At 45.9% G+C, this 14,390-nt stretch overlaps 1 protein-coding gene across 1 annotated transcript in view; it reads left to right on the plus strand.

Moving 5' to 3' along the window:
- Window positions 1–14,390, plus strand: part of ADAMTS17 (ADAM metallopeptidase with thrombospondin type 1 motif 17) — a 363,306-nt gene that overhangs the window by 194,583 nt on the left and 154,333 nt on the right. Inside the window, exons 11-12 of the mRNA XM_055277066.2 lie at window positions 10,528–10,629; window positions 11,694–11,839. Of these exons, the coding sequence (XP_055133041.2) occupies window positions 10,528–10,629; window positions 11,694–11,839 (248 nt within the window). The remainder of the gene's footprint in view (window positions 1–10,527; window positions 10,630–11,693; window positions 11,840–14,390) is intronic.

A 14,390-nucleotide genomic window follows, 5' to 3' on the forward strand; every position in this document is an offset into this window, starting at 1 on the left:
GCTCCATCAGGTGCCTCCAGACGCACAGAATGGCCAGGTGCTGGGTGGAATTTCAAATGCAGACCTTCTTTCTGACTGGTCCTCTCTGTGTGTTCTTCTGTCACTCGCAATTCATAGCTGTTTTAAGACCAATCAATTTAAAGATCATTTCCCTACTCAAAGGTGTAGGTAAATAACCTTAGAAAAGCATTTCTGCAATTGCTTTAGGAGCAGTCTAGGCTTCAAATATTAACCAGGTTGCTGGTTCCTCAAACATTTGCATACCAGAGAACTGAGAAAAATTAAAATACAGTGCATGTTAATGCTTAGGACTCTGGAGGCCCCCACACTATCACCACTGAATGTCTGTCTGCAGAATGCTAGTATTGTAAGGTTCAAAGCTGTCTATGGAAATATGAACTAGAAAAAAAATTGGCATCAATAGCTGGCATTTGTTGCAAAAGTTATTGGCAAATACAGCTGTCTCTTCTTTTAGCCAATGGTAATGTGATGTTTTTAATTCAATAAAGCATTTCAAGAAAGTCCAAACATAAAGTTATAAACATTGGATGGTAAATATTTATTAGAAAGGGGAAATAAACTTCATGCAATTAGCCCAATCAGTCTTTTTTATGATTACAAGTTTCTCCTGTCTGTCAGCAAAGTCACTGCAAAGGAAAGTTGCTATTTAACAACACTTTCAAGCTACTTAAGCTCAGATATTCTTCCAGGTGAAGCAGAGGGTGAGAAGGCCCAATGCAGGCACTGTCAGCTGAAAGGAAGAGTGTGTATTGCTGCTAGAGACGGAGCAAGAAAGGGTGCAGTTAGGGTACTGTCCTGACCATGATCCCTGCCTCACAAAGTCCCACAGCTTTCTGACATGAGAGAGGTGTTCATCTGCCCCATCACCACCACCCTGGTCCTGGAGGCTTTCAGTTGAAAGGTGCTGTGTAATGACCACCCACCCTTTCCCTACTGCTTCCCAGGAGTGCATTCCACCATCATGGGTCCAAAGCCCAGGCGTGGCTGCCACACAGTAGTGCTTGGAAGAGATGTACACTCTTCTTGTTAGTTGCCACGAGCATATATGTGCCTGTATGTCATAGCATTCACAAGAACCCGAGGTGTGCATGTTATGCCGTTGTTTAAGAATATTATTGAGCACAAAGCTGTCAGCCAATCATTTCAGGAAGACAGGATCTAGACTGGTCATAGGCATTGGGAGGTCTTAGACAATTTTTTCTACCTAATATTCCCTCCTTTCTCTTTTCTCATTAATTGCCTTTTGGTACAGCGTGGAGATGCTTTCTATGTCACACAGTGCCTAAGAAGGGCTCTGTAGTCAGGCTGCCCAGGGCACCATTCTGCCTCTTCTTGAACAGGTTGCCTAGTCTCACTATGTCTCAGTCTTCTCATCTGCAAAATGGGAATAGAAACTCTACTTATCCATCATTGTGAAGTCATGAGAGTTAGTAGTAAGTGAATTAAGGCACTTAGCATGTAGCACACACTCAGTAAACGTTAGGTAGCGTCCATTCTCTGCCTCCTTGTCGCCTGGAGCCAGAGGGATGGGAGGAGACACTGTTTAGCTGAGATCACATAGGCCTGTCCCTTCCCATATCTTTCCCTGTGCTTTCCTCACCATCTCTCCTGGTACTCTGGGAGCCTGGAACCCCCAGGAATTGCTTTCCAGTGTCCAGTACCTCTCCCGGGCAAAATCCCAGTCTCCAGGCTTCTCTCCTATCTCACGTCCTGCAGAGATTCACATGGGCATCTTACGGCTAGAGAGATGCTTGGGGTGTCAAAATTCCACCTTGGGACAACAAAGTTTGTCTGATGCCAGTTGTTTTTAAACCTGGTGGATTGCTAGAGTCCTCCAGAGACTGTTAGAAGTTTTTGTGTCTTACTCCAGATTTTCTGTCTTAAAAGTCTTCAGGAAGATGGGTTTCAGGTATCTGTCTTTCTGTACAACTTCCCCGGAGATTCTTCCATTCAACTTAGTTAGGAAACTGCTCATCTAAATGAGGTCTGTCCCTTTAATGCCGGTGGACGTGGCCAGAATGGGTGGCTGGCCGGGTCCCGGAGCCTGGCCCTGCCCCTCTCAGACAGGGCTGCACGGTAGTGCGTGGACTTGGATGCCAGGCTGAAAGCTGTCTTGCCTGTCTCAGTCTCCGCTTCCTGTCCGGCATCTGCAGCCTCTCAGAGCCATTGGACTTTGGCAGCAGATGGTCCAAATTTTCCAGAAGTGTTTGAAAGTTTACAGTAGACTGCCTTTTCAGAGAGCCCTCCACACCATGCCAGTTGTGAGTTTTCTTTCTTGTCCCCACTGCCAGCTGAAGTCCTGGGCCCCACCCTCACCCGGCAGCCCCCAACCCCAGCCAGGTGACGGTCTCTGTAGCCCTCAGGAACATGGAAGGAGTAGCCCTCCCAGGACTCAGGAAGCCTTCCAGGAGTGGGGCTGGCATGCTGGCCCGGGGAAGACTTCACACTGCAGTAGTGTGTGTGGAAAATTTGGATTAGTCACTTTTTCATCCAGCTCTTAGCATTTATTTTCTCTCTCTTGGCTTGTGTTATCAGCAGCATATTTTTGATAGACTTTATATAACCATCTCATTCAGTATCATTTTGAGTGAGAGCTGCCCTCCAAACCCTCAGCAGATGCCCAGAGAGGATGAGGCAAGAGAACAGCAGCATGACCTTCGCAGTCCTTGATGGGGACACCAGCAGTTGAAGAAAAGTGGCGAAGGCTTGCGTACATGAGCAGTGGTGCCATCTGAGCAGCTCAGGCCTTCCCGCCTTTCACAGTGCTCCAGGGATGCGTGCTTGGTGCTGGCTCATCATGCAGCCCCTTGAGGAACTTTGCAGCAAAACATGCTGGGGATGACTCTTGCCAAACCGTAAGCGTGGCCAGTGAGGTGACAAATGCTAGAACCAGAGAGCTGTTTCATTTTCCTTGCCACGTGCATGGACTGTGACTTTCCGCCGCAACTCAAGCACTGCCACTGGGGGCGGGAGTGGGAGAGGAGGTCTTGGTACGCCCACTCCTGATGTGGCCTGGGCAGCTGCCCTTTGTGTGTTTCCACCCTGTTCTGGTGCACCACGTTTCGCTGAAGCCCAGGGGCGTGCTGCCCAGCGGTGTTTCCAGGGAGAACTCTGCAGGCGGAGGGAGCGGCATGTCGCTGAGCACAGAGCGCCCCATCTCACTGCAGATGAGAGGATGGACACTCACACCGAGAATGCATGATTGCAGGGGAAGCGGGAAGAGGAGATTGGGGACTGATGGAGAGGTAGTGTGACCAGTGGGAAGGAGCCTGTGTTCTGGGTTAGGACAGGTCCACCCATTTCCTCATCTGTAAAATGGGAATAGGAGGTGTATGTCTCACAAGGCTGATGTGGGTAGGAAGGAGACAACCGTGATAAAGCACTTCTATGATGTCTGGACTTGGTGACTGCTTAGTTTGCCAGGCATTGGTTTACTGATGAAAGTATTAATCCCATTCATACATTCCACACGTCTTTACTGGATGTGTGTGTGTGTGTGTGTCTTGGAGTTGGTCAGTACTAGTGTAGAGTTGCCCCATCCTTTTTAAAAAATTGTGTTATTTTTTAACTTTTTGTTGTAAGACAATTGTAACTCTTAAAACTTACAAAAAATAGTATATGCCTTTCACCCAACTTCCTGTTATGTTAACATCTTACACAGCCAGGCACAGTGGCTCATGCCTGTAATCCCAGCACTTTGGGTGGCCAAGGCAGGGGGATCACCAGAGGTTAGGGGTTCGATACCAGCCTGGCCAACATGGTGAAACCCCCATCTCTGCCAAAAATACGAAAATTAGCCAGTCATGGTGGCGCATGCCTGTAGTCCCAGCTACTTGGGAGGCTGAGGCAGAAGAATCGCTTGAACCCAGGAGGCGGAGGTTGCAGTGAGCTGAGATTGCACCACTGCACTCCAGCCTGGGTGACAGAGTGAGGCTCCATCTCAAAAAATAAAAAACAAAAGTAAAAAAAATCTTACATGCCCATAGAACCATTATGAAAACCAGGAAATTAACCTTGGTACAATACTATTAAGTAAAATACATTTAGATTTCACCAGTTTTTCCGTCAATGTCCTTTCTGTATACCAGGATCCTGTTTCACGTTTAGTTGTCGTGTCTCTGGTCTCCTCCAATCTGTAACAGTTCCTCATCCTTTCCTTTTCTTTCTTGACACTTTTGAAGAGTACCAGTCTATTAGTTTGCCTCTGGGTTTGTCTGATGCGTTCTCATGACTCGATTGAGGTTCCGCATTATTGGGAAAGATGCCACAGAGGTGATGTGGTCACTGTGTTCATTACTGGTGATGCTAGCCTTCGTCACCTAGCTAAGCTGTTACCTGGCAGGATACTCCACCGTAACTGACTGTTTTTCCTTTTGTCACTCTGTTGAGTTTTTCTGTAGCAGTTTCCCAACCTCAGCGCCATTGGTGTCTTAGGCTGAATAATTCTTTGTTGTAGGGCACTGTCTTGTGCAATACAAGATCTTTAGCAGTATCCTTGGCCTCTGCCCCCTATAGCTCGGGGGCACTGCCCCTGGTTGTGACAACCGAAAAATGCCTTCGGACATTGCCAAACATCCTCTGGGTCTTTTATGTCAATGAGTCTATATACACTTTTAGTCTTTCCCGAGCGATCGCTTTGCTCGCTTACACGTTCTTAGAAAATCATTTCATCTCAGGCTTATATACATAGAACTGAGCTAAGTGGTCCCTGATAATTTTTTTAAATTTCTCTACATTTTGGATATTTTCTCCTTTCTTTTCTTCTTTGTTGTACTTTTCTCCCCTTTTTCTTGTTTAACAAAAGGTTTATCTGTTTTCCCCCCCAAAGAGCCAACCCTTATATTTTTCGTTGGTTTTTCTGTTTCACCCTTTTTAATGCCCAGTCTTTGAAATTTGACAAATGCAGAGTTATATAACCAATCAATTTGCAAAACAGGTCCATCGCCCAAAATACCCCCATGCTCCCTCAAGCTAGTGTCTTCCCCTATTACCAGGAAATCACTGATATTTTTTGTCCTTCTTGTTTTTTAAAATGTATATTAAAGCATTTTAAATATTTTTAAAAGGCAAGTTAGTAGTTTCAGCCCATGCTGAAGAGGAGGGGGTCACACAAGTGTGTGATATTAAGAGACAGAGATCATTGCAGCCATAGTAGAACACTGCCTCTTGCCTCTAAGTGGAGAATGTCTGTATTCTACACGGCATGTGTTCTGTTCCAGCTATTTTCTTCTCAAATATTGTCTCTGCCCCACTCTTTCTATTCTCTCTTTCTGGGTCTGATTAGACATACATCAGTATTTCTCACTTGGTTCTTCGGATCTCTTAAGCCATCTTTTGTATTCCCTACCGCCTTTTCTCTGCAGGCTGCATTCTGGACAATTTCTTCAGATCTGTTTTCTAGTCACAAATTCTCTCATTCAGGGCTGTCAAAATCCATTTATTTTCTTCAACAATTATATATTTCATTTTTAAATGTTATTTCTAGTTTCTTATATTCAACAGTGTTAATATCTTGCTGCTAGCTTGTTTATGTAATCTCATCTTCTATTTCTTTATAGATAGTTACTATAAATCCTGTATCTGACAATTTTATTACCTAAACACCTTGGCAGTTTACTGACCATCACTCACATTACCATGTTTGACTGTGGGTTTATACTTTATTGGACATAACCATGGAATTCTGAGATCCTAAATTGCTCTCTTTAGGAGAACTTAAACTTTTTCTGAAAAGGAGCTGCTTCTAGCCTTTTCAGAACTGGTAAACACCCTTCCAGATTCCCTGGTTTAACCTGGGTGTCTCAGGTGGAGCTCCTGACCTTGTTCCATCTGAGACAGGCCAGCCCCAGATGACTTCTCCCAACTGCAGTGCCAACTGAGATATAAGAACTTTCAAAGGTAACATGTTAACCACAAAGAAAAAAATAGCACAGTTGGGTGGTAAAAGGAATGAAAGGACGGGCATTGGTGTTGGCAGTGAAAGGGTGGGCATTGGTGTTGGCAGTGAAAGGGTGGGTACTGGTGTTGGCAACCAACACCTGCCCTTAGGGGAACCCACCCTCGCATATGCTCATCACAGATTGGTATACAGTGGTGTGTATGTATAAAGACAGCTGGGTATGGGTTTTGTATTTGCTTCCTCAGATATTTCCTTTACTTGGGGGTGAGCTCGGCAATAAGAACTATCCTTTATTATGATACCCAGCTGTTGCGTACTGGAAGAGCAGCCCTGTCTGCCACAAAGTCTGCTCTTCGCTGAAAGCAGAAGGTTCATCCATCAGTCACCCTTCTCTTTAGGGTACCTGCTGCCTGAGCATAATGAATGCATCTCCACCTCCAAGCCCCACCCTTTCATTCCTTCCACCACCCAATTCTGTTATTTTTCTTTGTGCTTAACATTTTACCTTTGGAAGTTCCTCTATCTCAGTTTTCACATTTTATCTGTTATATTTTGCTCTTTCCCCAGCTAGAAAAGATAAAGACATTGATGTACATATAGACAGCCTCCCGCAGCTCCCACCCCAGTGCACCTTCTTCCCAGCCGGTTCTTCGCTCTGCCATTTCTGCCTTGTCTGGGTTTCCATCCCATGCATTCTGTTCTCTAACTCCCATTCCTACATTGGTTTCAATCAATACTTTGATCAATGCTCACTGCCGGCCCATTTTCTGTGGGTTCTTCAGTCATTTCTTAGTTGGCCAAAGGTCGTCCTCTGGTATCTTCTCCAGAAAAGGATTTAACTACTTGTAAGTTCAAAAATCTTTTTCCATTGCCTAAGTACTTGAGCAAGCGTTTAGTTGATATAAATTTCCTGGACCACATGTTCTGCCTTTCCTTGTGTCTGTATCAACATCACTCACTCCAGTGCCTGTAGAGAGAGGCTGCTGCAAAGACATCTGCACAGCCCGAGCTCTTTTCCCATTATCTGTGCTGGCTACCCAAAGAGTGTTCTGGTTTATCTTTGAAACCCGGTAACTTTATCAGGACACACCTCTGGGCTCATTATTTTACGCCATTTTTTCTTGGGGCTTTGCTTTTCAATCTGTGAATAAGACCTTCCATCATTTCAGTTGAGGGTCTTGAATGTATATTCAAATGCCTTTTCTTTTAGATCACTTTAGTTCTCTTCTTTATGAGTCTTGTGCTTCTAACCCAGCTCAGACTCTGTGACCTTCACGGACATTGACCTCCTCATTGGAAAAGTGGAAAAAATAGAGAAAGCCCCCTCCTGCCTGCCTCCCAGGGCTGCCATGAGGCTCAGGATGACAGGAACCAGAGCACTTTGTCATTTGCAATGCATGACATGAATGCAGGCTGTTGATCTAGAAGGCGTCAAGGTGATGACAAGCATTCGTGTAGTCACCGCATCTGTTCAGTAGTGAAAAGGTATCACAAGAATGGTGACCACTTGGCTTGGGCGCAGAGAGCAGTGCTGGTGGCCAAGCTTGAATGAGAGGCTGCAGTGCTAACTTCTCCTTTGCTGTCATTCCCGTTTTCTTTTATCTTAAGCTGACGACAAAGGTAGCCACTATCCTGACTCCCAACACTGTGGGTTTATATTTCTTGTTGTTGAACTGTATGTAAATGAAATCATGCAGTATTCCATTGCTCTAATATACCATCGTTCATCTGTTCTGCTCTTGACGGGCATTTGGGTTGTTTCCAACGTGGAACTAATGCAAATAGTATTTCATGAACTTTCTTGACAATGTCTTTGTGAACACATACACAATTTTTTCGCTACATACTTAGGATTCGAATTGCTGGGTATTAGAATGTGTGTGTCTTCAGTTTTAGCAAATACTGCCAAAGTTTTCCAAAGCTGCTGAACCAAGTTAAAATCTCATTCTCAGCATCCAAGAGGACCCATTGTGCCCCATTGTTGCCAGTGAGCGGTGCTCTCTGTCTTCTTCATTCTACCCATTCTGGCTGCTGTGTCAAGGTATCTAATGGTGGTTGTAATTTGCCTTCCCTGATGACTAAAGAAGCTAATCACCTTTTCATATGTTTGCTAGCCATTTAAACATTCTCTTTTATGAAGTGTCTCTTCAAGACTTTTGCCCATTTTTCTACTGGGTCTTTTTCTTAATTGATCTATAGGAGTTTTTTGTTATTTTAAATCATGTTTTGGATACAAACACTTTGTTGGTTATACACATTACAAATCTCTTATGTATTGCAAATATATTCTTGTGTTTTTACAGTTGCGTTTTGGTAAACAGAAGTTGTTAATTTTGGCCAGGCACAGTGGCTCATGCCTGTAATCCCAGCACTTTGGGAGACTGAAACAGGCAGATCACGAGGTCAGGAGATTGAGACCATCCTGGCTAACACGGTGAAACCCCGTCTCTACTAAAAATACAAAAAATTAGCCAGGTGTGGTGGCAGGCGCCTGTGGTCCCAGCTACTTGGAAGGCTGAGGCAGGAGAATGGCATGAACCCGGGAGGTGGAGCTTGCAGTGAGCCGAGATCACACTACTGTACTCCAGCCTGGGTGACAGAGCGAGACTCCGTCTCAAAAAAAAAAAAAGTTGTTAATTTTAATATGGTATAATTCATTAGTTTTCTTCCTTTATGGTGAGTCCTTTTTGTGTTCTGTTTAAGAAATCTTTGTCTAACTTCATTCTTCTTTTCTTTGATGGTTAGAAAAGTTTCATGAGAAAGCCCTGTCTATAAAACCCATACCAAACAGTTGACACCACCTTCTTCCACTTTCTCCTGATGGAGCAGTCATTTCTCCTAATCCCAAGCGCTCCTGTCCCATAAATTCTCCCCCTGGGTCAGCCTTGTCTTGTGAGCACATGTCCACACACGGACGCCACACTCTCAAAGAGCTCGCAGGTCAGAGTGCATGGAATCAAACGTTTGATGAGGTGCAGTTGGTCTTTATGGGACCAGCTGTGCTGCACTGGGGCTCTCATCTTTTTACCATTCCTTTGAGGGGTGAGCACTCATGGGAGCATGCAGGCTTTTCTGAACCCCATGCGCAGTATTCCACTTGAGCCATCCACTTCCTAAAGGGCACAGATCAGCTCCGACAGACGTGAAAATGAGAAGGAGCTGTGGGCTTTTCTTAGCTCTTTAAAAGCTCCCTCCAGCTCTGCTTTCCTTCCGTTTCTCTTATTTTTATCCCTTCAACTTCTAAAACTTGTTTGATTTTAGACAGCACAGTTGTGTGTCTATTCTATGCAGATGTTTGAGATTACTTGGAGAGCAGACCTCTAAACTGAGCACCACACCCTTTGCAAACCACACGGTGACCACCCTGCACCAGCTGCAGGAGCCCCTTGACCTCCATCCTGCTCAGTGTGAAGCAGCAGGTCCCTGGCCACAGCCTGGAGGGTGAGGTCTTCCTGCTTCAACTTGGGCTGTTTAGCCATGATTGGGTTTGTCGTCCTGGAATCACTGCATCTTCACAAGATCTTTAAGTACATCTGTTCTCAATTTTCAGACTGTGAGGCCGGGATTTGGGTGCAAGTAGTTTATCTGGGAAGTGATCCCAGGAAGCACTGTGAGGGGGTGAGGGAGAGAGCAATCAAGAAAGGTGCAATCATGAGTAAGTGACTGCTGTCAGCAGCGGGGCCATCCCCCCAGGACCCTCTGAAAGGCGTGTAGAACTTGCCTCGGTATCATCTCCCTGTCCCCCAGGCGGGTGGGGAGTTACCCAGCTCCTGTCTCCTATGGTTGAGGTCACTGTCTGCATGTGGTTCCTTCAAGGGAGGACACTGGCTGTGTCTGCTTTCATGATTTTGATAAATTGTCTCCTTCTGAGCACTTTGTCAACGCCCAGATTTCCTAATGATACAATTGGGAGTCTGTGTGTTTAAATGCCAATTCCTGTTTTAGTGGAATTATTTTAATTGTATATTTGTAGATGTTCTGGAAGTTCTGTGGTGAAATACTATAAAAAATTGCGCACAGCTCAGCTAAGCTAGAAACAGGTGACTGCAGGGAGAACAGAAGGTTGCCCCTGTAACCCTGTTGGGGTACCAGCCCTTCATGGGCTGTCATTTCTTGGCCTCACAATGGTTGCATACCCATCTGGCCTTGACTTCAGAGCTGCCTCTTCCAGCAAGCCCTCCCTGATGAGGTTTGGTTAGATCTTTTTGCTGTGTCTCCTAGACAGCCCCTGGGTATCTGCCTCACCCCTCACTGCTGTAAATGGAAGATATCTGTGTGCTCATCACTCCTGGGAGGCAGGGGCTGCTGCTCCTGGCCGGGGCTGTGCCTCTGACATCTCCCAGGCCCTTGGTGGTTGTTGGAGCTGTTGAACTGAATTCCGTGAGACAAGCCCTCCTAGGAGTAGGTGCACAGAATTTTGTTGTGCTAAATGAGCCAGTTCAAGTGATGCACTGATATTTTGGACATACAGACTTATGACCCTCTGGCTTCCCCACACGTTTCGAATCCCGAATTTGAAACAGTGGTGGGGCCACACCTCTGACCCCAGCTGTGACCTGTGAGTGTGGGTGTTCTCCACAATTATGGTTCCTTTCCTTGTCCTGCAGCATCTGATGTGCGCTGGACTGTGGTGCCTGGTAGAAGGAGACACGTCCTGCAAGACCAAGCTGGACCCTCCCCTGGATGGCACCGAGTGTGGGGCAGACAAGGTAACCTCGGTAACCTCTGGCTTCCCACTGTCCCCAACAGGCAGCTCCACATCTCGCAGGCAACTGGCATCTCTTCTGAAACACAATCTGTTCTCTACTTAGGAGCCCCTGAAACATCCCTCAGGCACCACAGAAATGCCCATGGATCCCACTCCGGGCACAGAATGGTGCCTACGTCACCTCATTCCTTTTTCTTATAAGATACAGGCATCATTTACTTAATATTTTTGTTAGATTAACTCCTTTCATTATGTAAGGAAATTTACCCAAAAGGAACACTTTCACCAGTATATTTTAAATGGAAAAACAACATCACCTGCCATACACAGTAGGCGCTCGTAAAAATAATTCAGTGAGAACAGTATTATCCAATTCTAGCTAAATGTTGAGAGAATGAGCCTGTTCCTCGTGCAGGAGAGATGGGGAGGTGTTAGAGAGAAGGGATGTTCAGGACCTGCAGCCGCAGGACCTCTCTCCAGTCTTCTTGCAAGAATTGAAAGAGTTGAAAAGGAAGTCAAGTTTTGCTCTGATGCCGTGATTGGGAACCACAAAAATCACATCTAGCACCTCAGGGTATGTGCTCTGCACTTGGAGAAATTGTTTTATAGGACTGGCCTTGAGTGATCCTCAGAAAGAACCAAGGTTCCCTCACGTGGAGCTGGCTGTGTCATCGCCAAGCAGCAAACCCAACTCTCAAGTTCAAAACCTCAACGGGGACATGCCGCCTCCCGGCAAGAAACGCACTCACGTCAAAGTTTGCAGAAGCGCAGGTCTCTTCGTGAGCCATGTGGATTAATCCTTTTCCTGGGATTGAGAAAATCCCAGTGGGGCACATCCATCTGAAAGTCGAGGGCAAAATCCAAACCCTACAGGGATATGAGTGTCAGTTTGAGTAAGTTAGGCATGTCACTAAAATTAGCAAACATGCAAACCCTGAAATAGACTGTACTTTTATGTAAATTTAGCAAATGGGTTGTTGGCAGCATGGCATTTTGGGGCCTGGCGGGCTGGAGTGAGCAGCTTTGCTGAGTGCCTGGGCCCCGGCCCTCCCCGCTGTGTTTCAGTGGTGCCGCGCGGGGGAGTGTGTGAGCAAGACGCCCATCCCGGAGCATGTGGATGGAGACTGGAGCCCGTGGGGCGCCTGGAGCATGTGCAGCCGAACATGTGGGACGGGAGCCCGCTTCCGGCAGAGGAAATGTGACAACCCCCCGTAAGTCCCCTGACCGGCCATACCCCAACGTGCCACGATTGGAGTTTCCCACCAGCAGCTCTCGCTGCCTCACACAAAGCAGGGTCTGTCTCCTGCTGAGCATTAGAAGACAAAATGAAACCGAGCCAAGGTCCAGGGTGCAGGGGCCTCCTGTGTGTCAAATGACATCTCAGCTTAAATTGCTCTTTCTGTGAACATGGCTACAGTAGAGTCTGGGATGAGCTGACTTCCTCATTCCTTCCCTGGGCCCCAGTGGAAAGGTTTTTGGAGACGGCTGTATTACAGTTCCTCCAGCCTGCCCGTGGTTTACCAAGGCTGGGGTCATTCCACACTGGCTGGCTGCTGATGTGGGGGCAGCCTGGTGGGTCATGAGTCACAGAGTATCTGGGTTCAGCTGTCTTCCTCATCCTAATATTTTTCATGGGTCCTCCTATAACTATTAGGAACAAAGTGTTTAGTTTTTTTCTCTTCGGCTTCTTTTTATTGACTCTAATGACACCATAACCTTTCCTGTTCACCTTTGTACATTTGTTCCACGAAACTCAGGGATCGATTTTGGGCTCAATGATGATAATTCCATCACCACAGATTTTTCCCTTGTCTTCTTGAAGTTTCCCATTTCTTTCTTTTTTTTTTTTTTCATACTTTAAGTTCTGGGGTCCACATGCAGAATGTGCAGGTTTGTTCCATAGGTATACACATGCCATGGTGGTTTGCTGCACCCATCAACCCATCACCTATATTAGGTAATTCTCCTAATGTTATCCCTCCCCTTGCCCCTCAACCCCCTGACAGGCCCCAGTATGTGATGTTCCCCTCCCTGTGGCCACGTGTTCTCGTTGTTCAGCGCCCACTTACGAGTGAGAACATGCGGTGTTTAGTTTTCTGTTCTTGTGTTAGTTTGCTGAGAATGATGGTTTCCAGCTTCATCCATGTCCCTGCAAAGGACATGAACCTGTCCTTTTTTATGGCTGCATAGTACTCCATGCTGTATATGTGCCACATTTTCTTTATCCAGTTTATCATTGATGGGCATTTGGGTTGGTCCCAAGTCTTTGCTATTGTGAATAGTGCCACAATAAGCATACGTGTGTGTGTGTCTTTACGGTAGAATGATTTCTAATCCTTGGGTATATACCCAGCCATGGGATCGCTGGGTCAAATGAAGCTTCCCATTTCTTACCATTTCTTTTAATGATCTGTTTTATGCCTTGTGAGTCAGCAGTTGCAGCACATCAATTTTGAAAACAAGTTCTAAATAATGACTATAAAGAAATCCCCACAATTAAGTCCTGTTGATGGATAATTAGCAAATGCTTTTTAAACATTTAAACATTTAACTTTTAAACTTTTAAACATGTAAACATTTTAGCAAATATTTAAAAATTCTGATGCCCAGGTCATACCCCAGACTGATCAGATCACAGAGCACTAAGGGTGGGACCCAGGAATTGGATATTTTATCTTCCCAGGTGACTCCAACAGCAGCCAATGTTGGAACCTCTGGATTAAAGGAAGGATTATGCTCCTAGTTTAGTCGGTGACAGGAACACCATTTTCCCAGCAATATTATAAGAATTGCCATTACGTATTAATTATGTCTTATTAAAACATTTCCCTCTAGCACCCAGCAGAGTGCTGGGCACATAGTAGGTGTTTAGTCTGTTAGGAATGACTTTTTTTTTTTTTTTCTTTTTGGGATGGAGCCTCACTCTGTCACCCAGGCTGGAATGCAGTGGTGCAATCTTGGCTCACTGCAACCTCTGCCTCCCTGGTTCAAGTGATTCTCCTGCCTCAGCCTCCCAAGTAGCTGGGATTACAGAAGTGCGCCACAACTCCCAGCTACTTTTTGTATTTTTAGTAGGGAAGATGCGGTTTTGCCATGTTGCCAGGCTGGTCTTGAACTCCTGACCTCACGTGATCCGCTCCTTCTGCCTCCCAAAATACTGGGATTACAGGCGTGAGCCACTATGCCCAACCCAGGAATGACTTCTTAATTAAGGGCATAGATGGGTAGATGATTAGAAACCCTGTTTAGCTAAATGGTGGGAAATTAATAGGTGGTTGCAGTTTTTGCATTACTCTGTGTTGAAGTTAATAGTTTGGCCTCTGGCCCCATGGAGAGAGGGTTGGGTTTGGAGTCATGGCATTGGGCCTGACCTTGTTGGTTAATGGTCACGTGACCTCAAGACTCTTCTGTTCCCTGGCCTTAGTTCTGCCCACTAGAGGGAGCTGACATGGTAGAGTGGGAAGAGCCAGGCTTCAAAGCTAAGACAGACAAATCTTCAAATCTTCAAATCCCAGCATGACGACTTTTTTTTTTTTTTTTTTTTTTGAGACGGAGTTTCGCTCTTGTTGCCCAGGTTGGAGTGCAATGGCGCAATCTCGGCTCATCACAGCCTCCATCTCCCGGGCTCAAGTGATTCTCCTGCCTTAGCCTCCCGAGTAGCTGGGATTACAGCCATGCGCCACCACACTCAGCTAATTTTGTAATTTTAGTAGAGACGGGGTTTCTCCATGTTGTTCGGGCTGGTCTCGAACTCCTGACCTC

The sequence above is a fragment of the Symphalangus syndactylus genome, chromosome 5 (assembly GCF_028878055.3).
Source record: "Symphalangus syndactylus isolate Jambi chromosome 5, NHGRI_mSymSyn1-v2.1_pri, whole genome shotgun sequence".
Taxonomy (NCBI): domain Eukaryota; kingdom Metazoa; phylum Chordata; class Mammalia; order Primates; family Hylobatidae; genus Symphalangus; species Symphalangus syndactylus.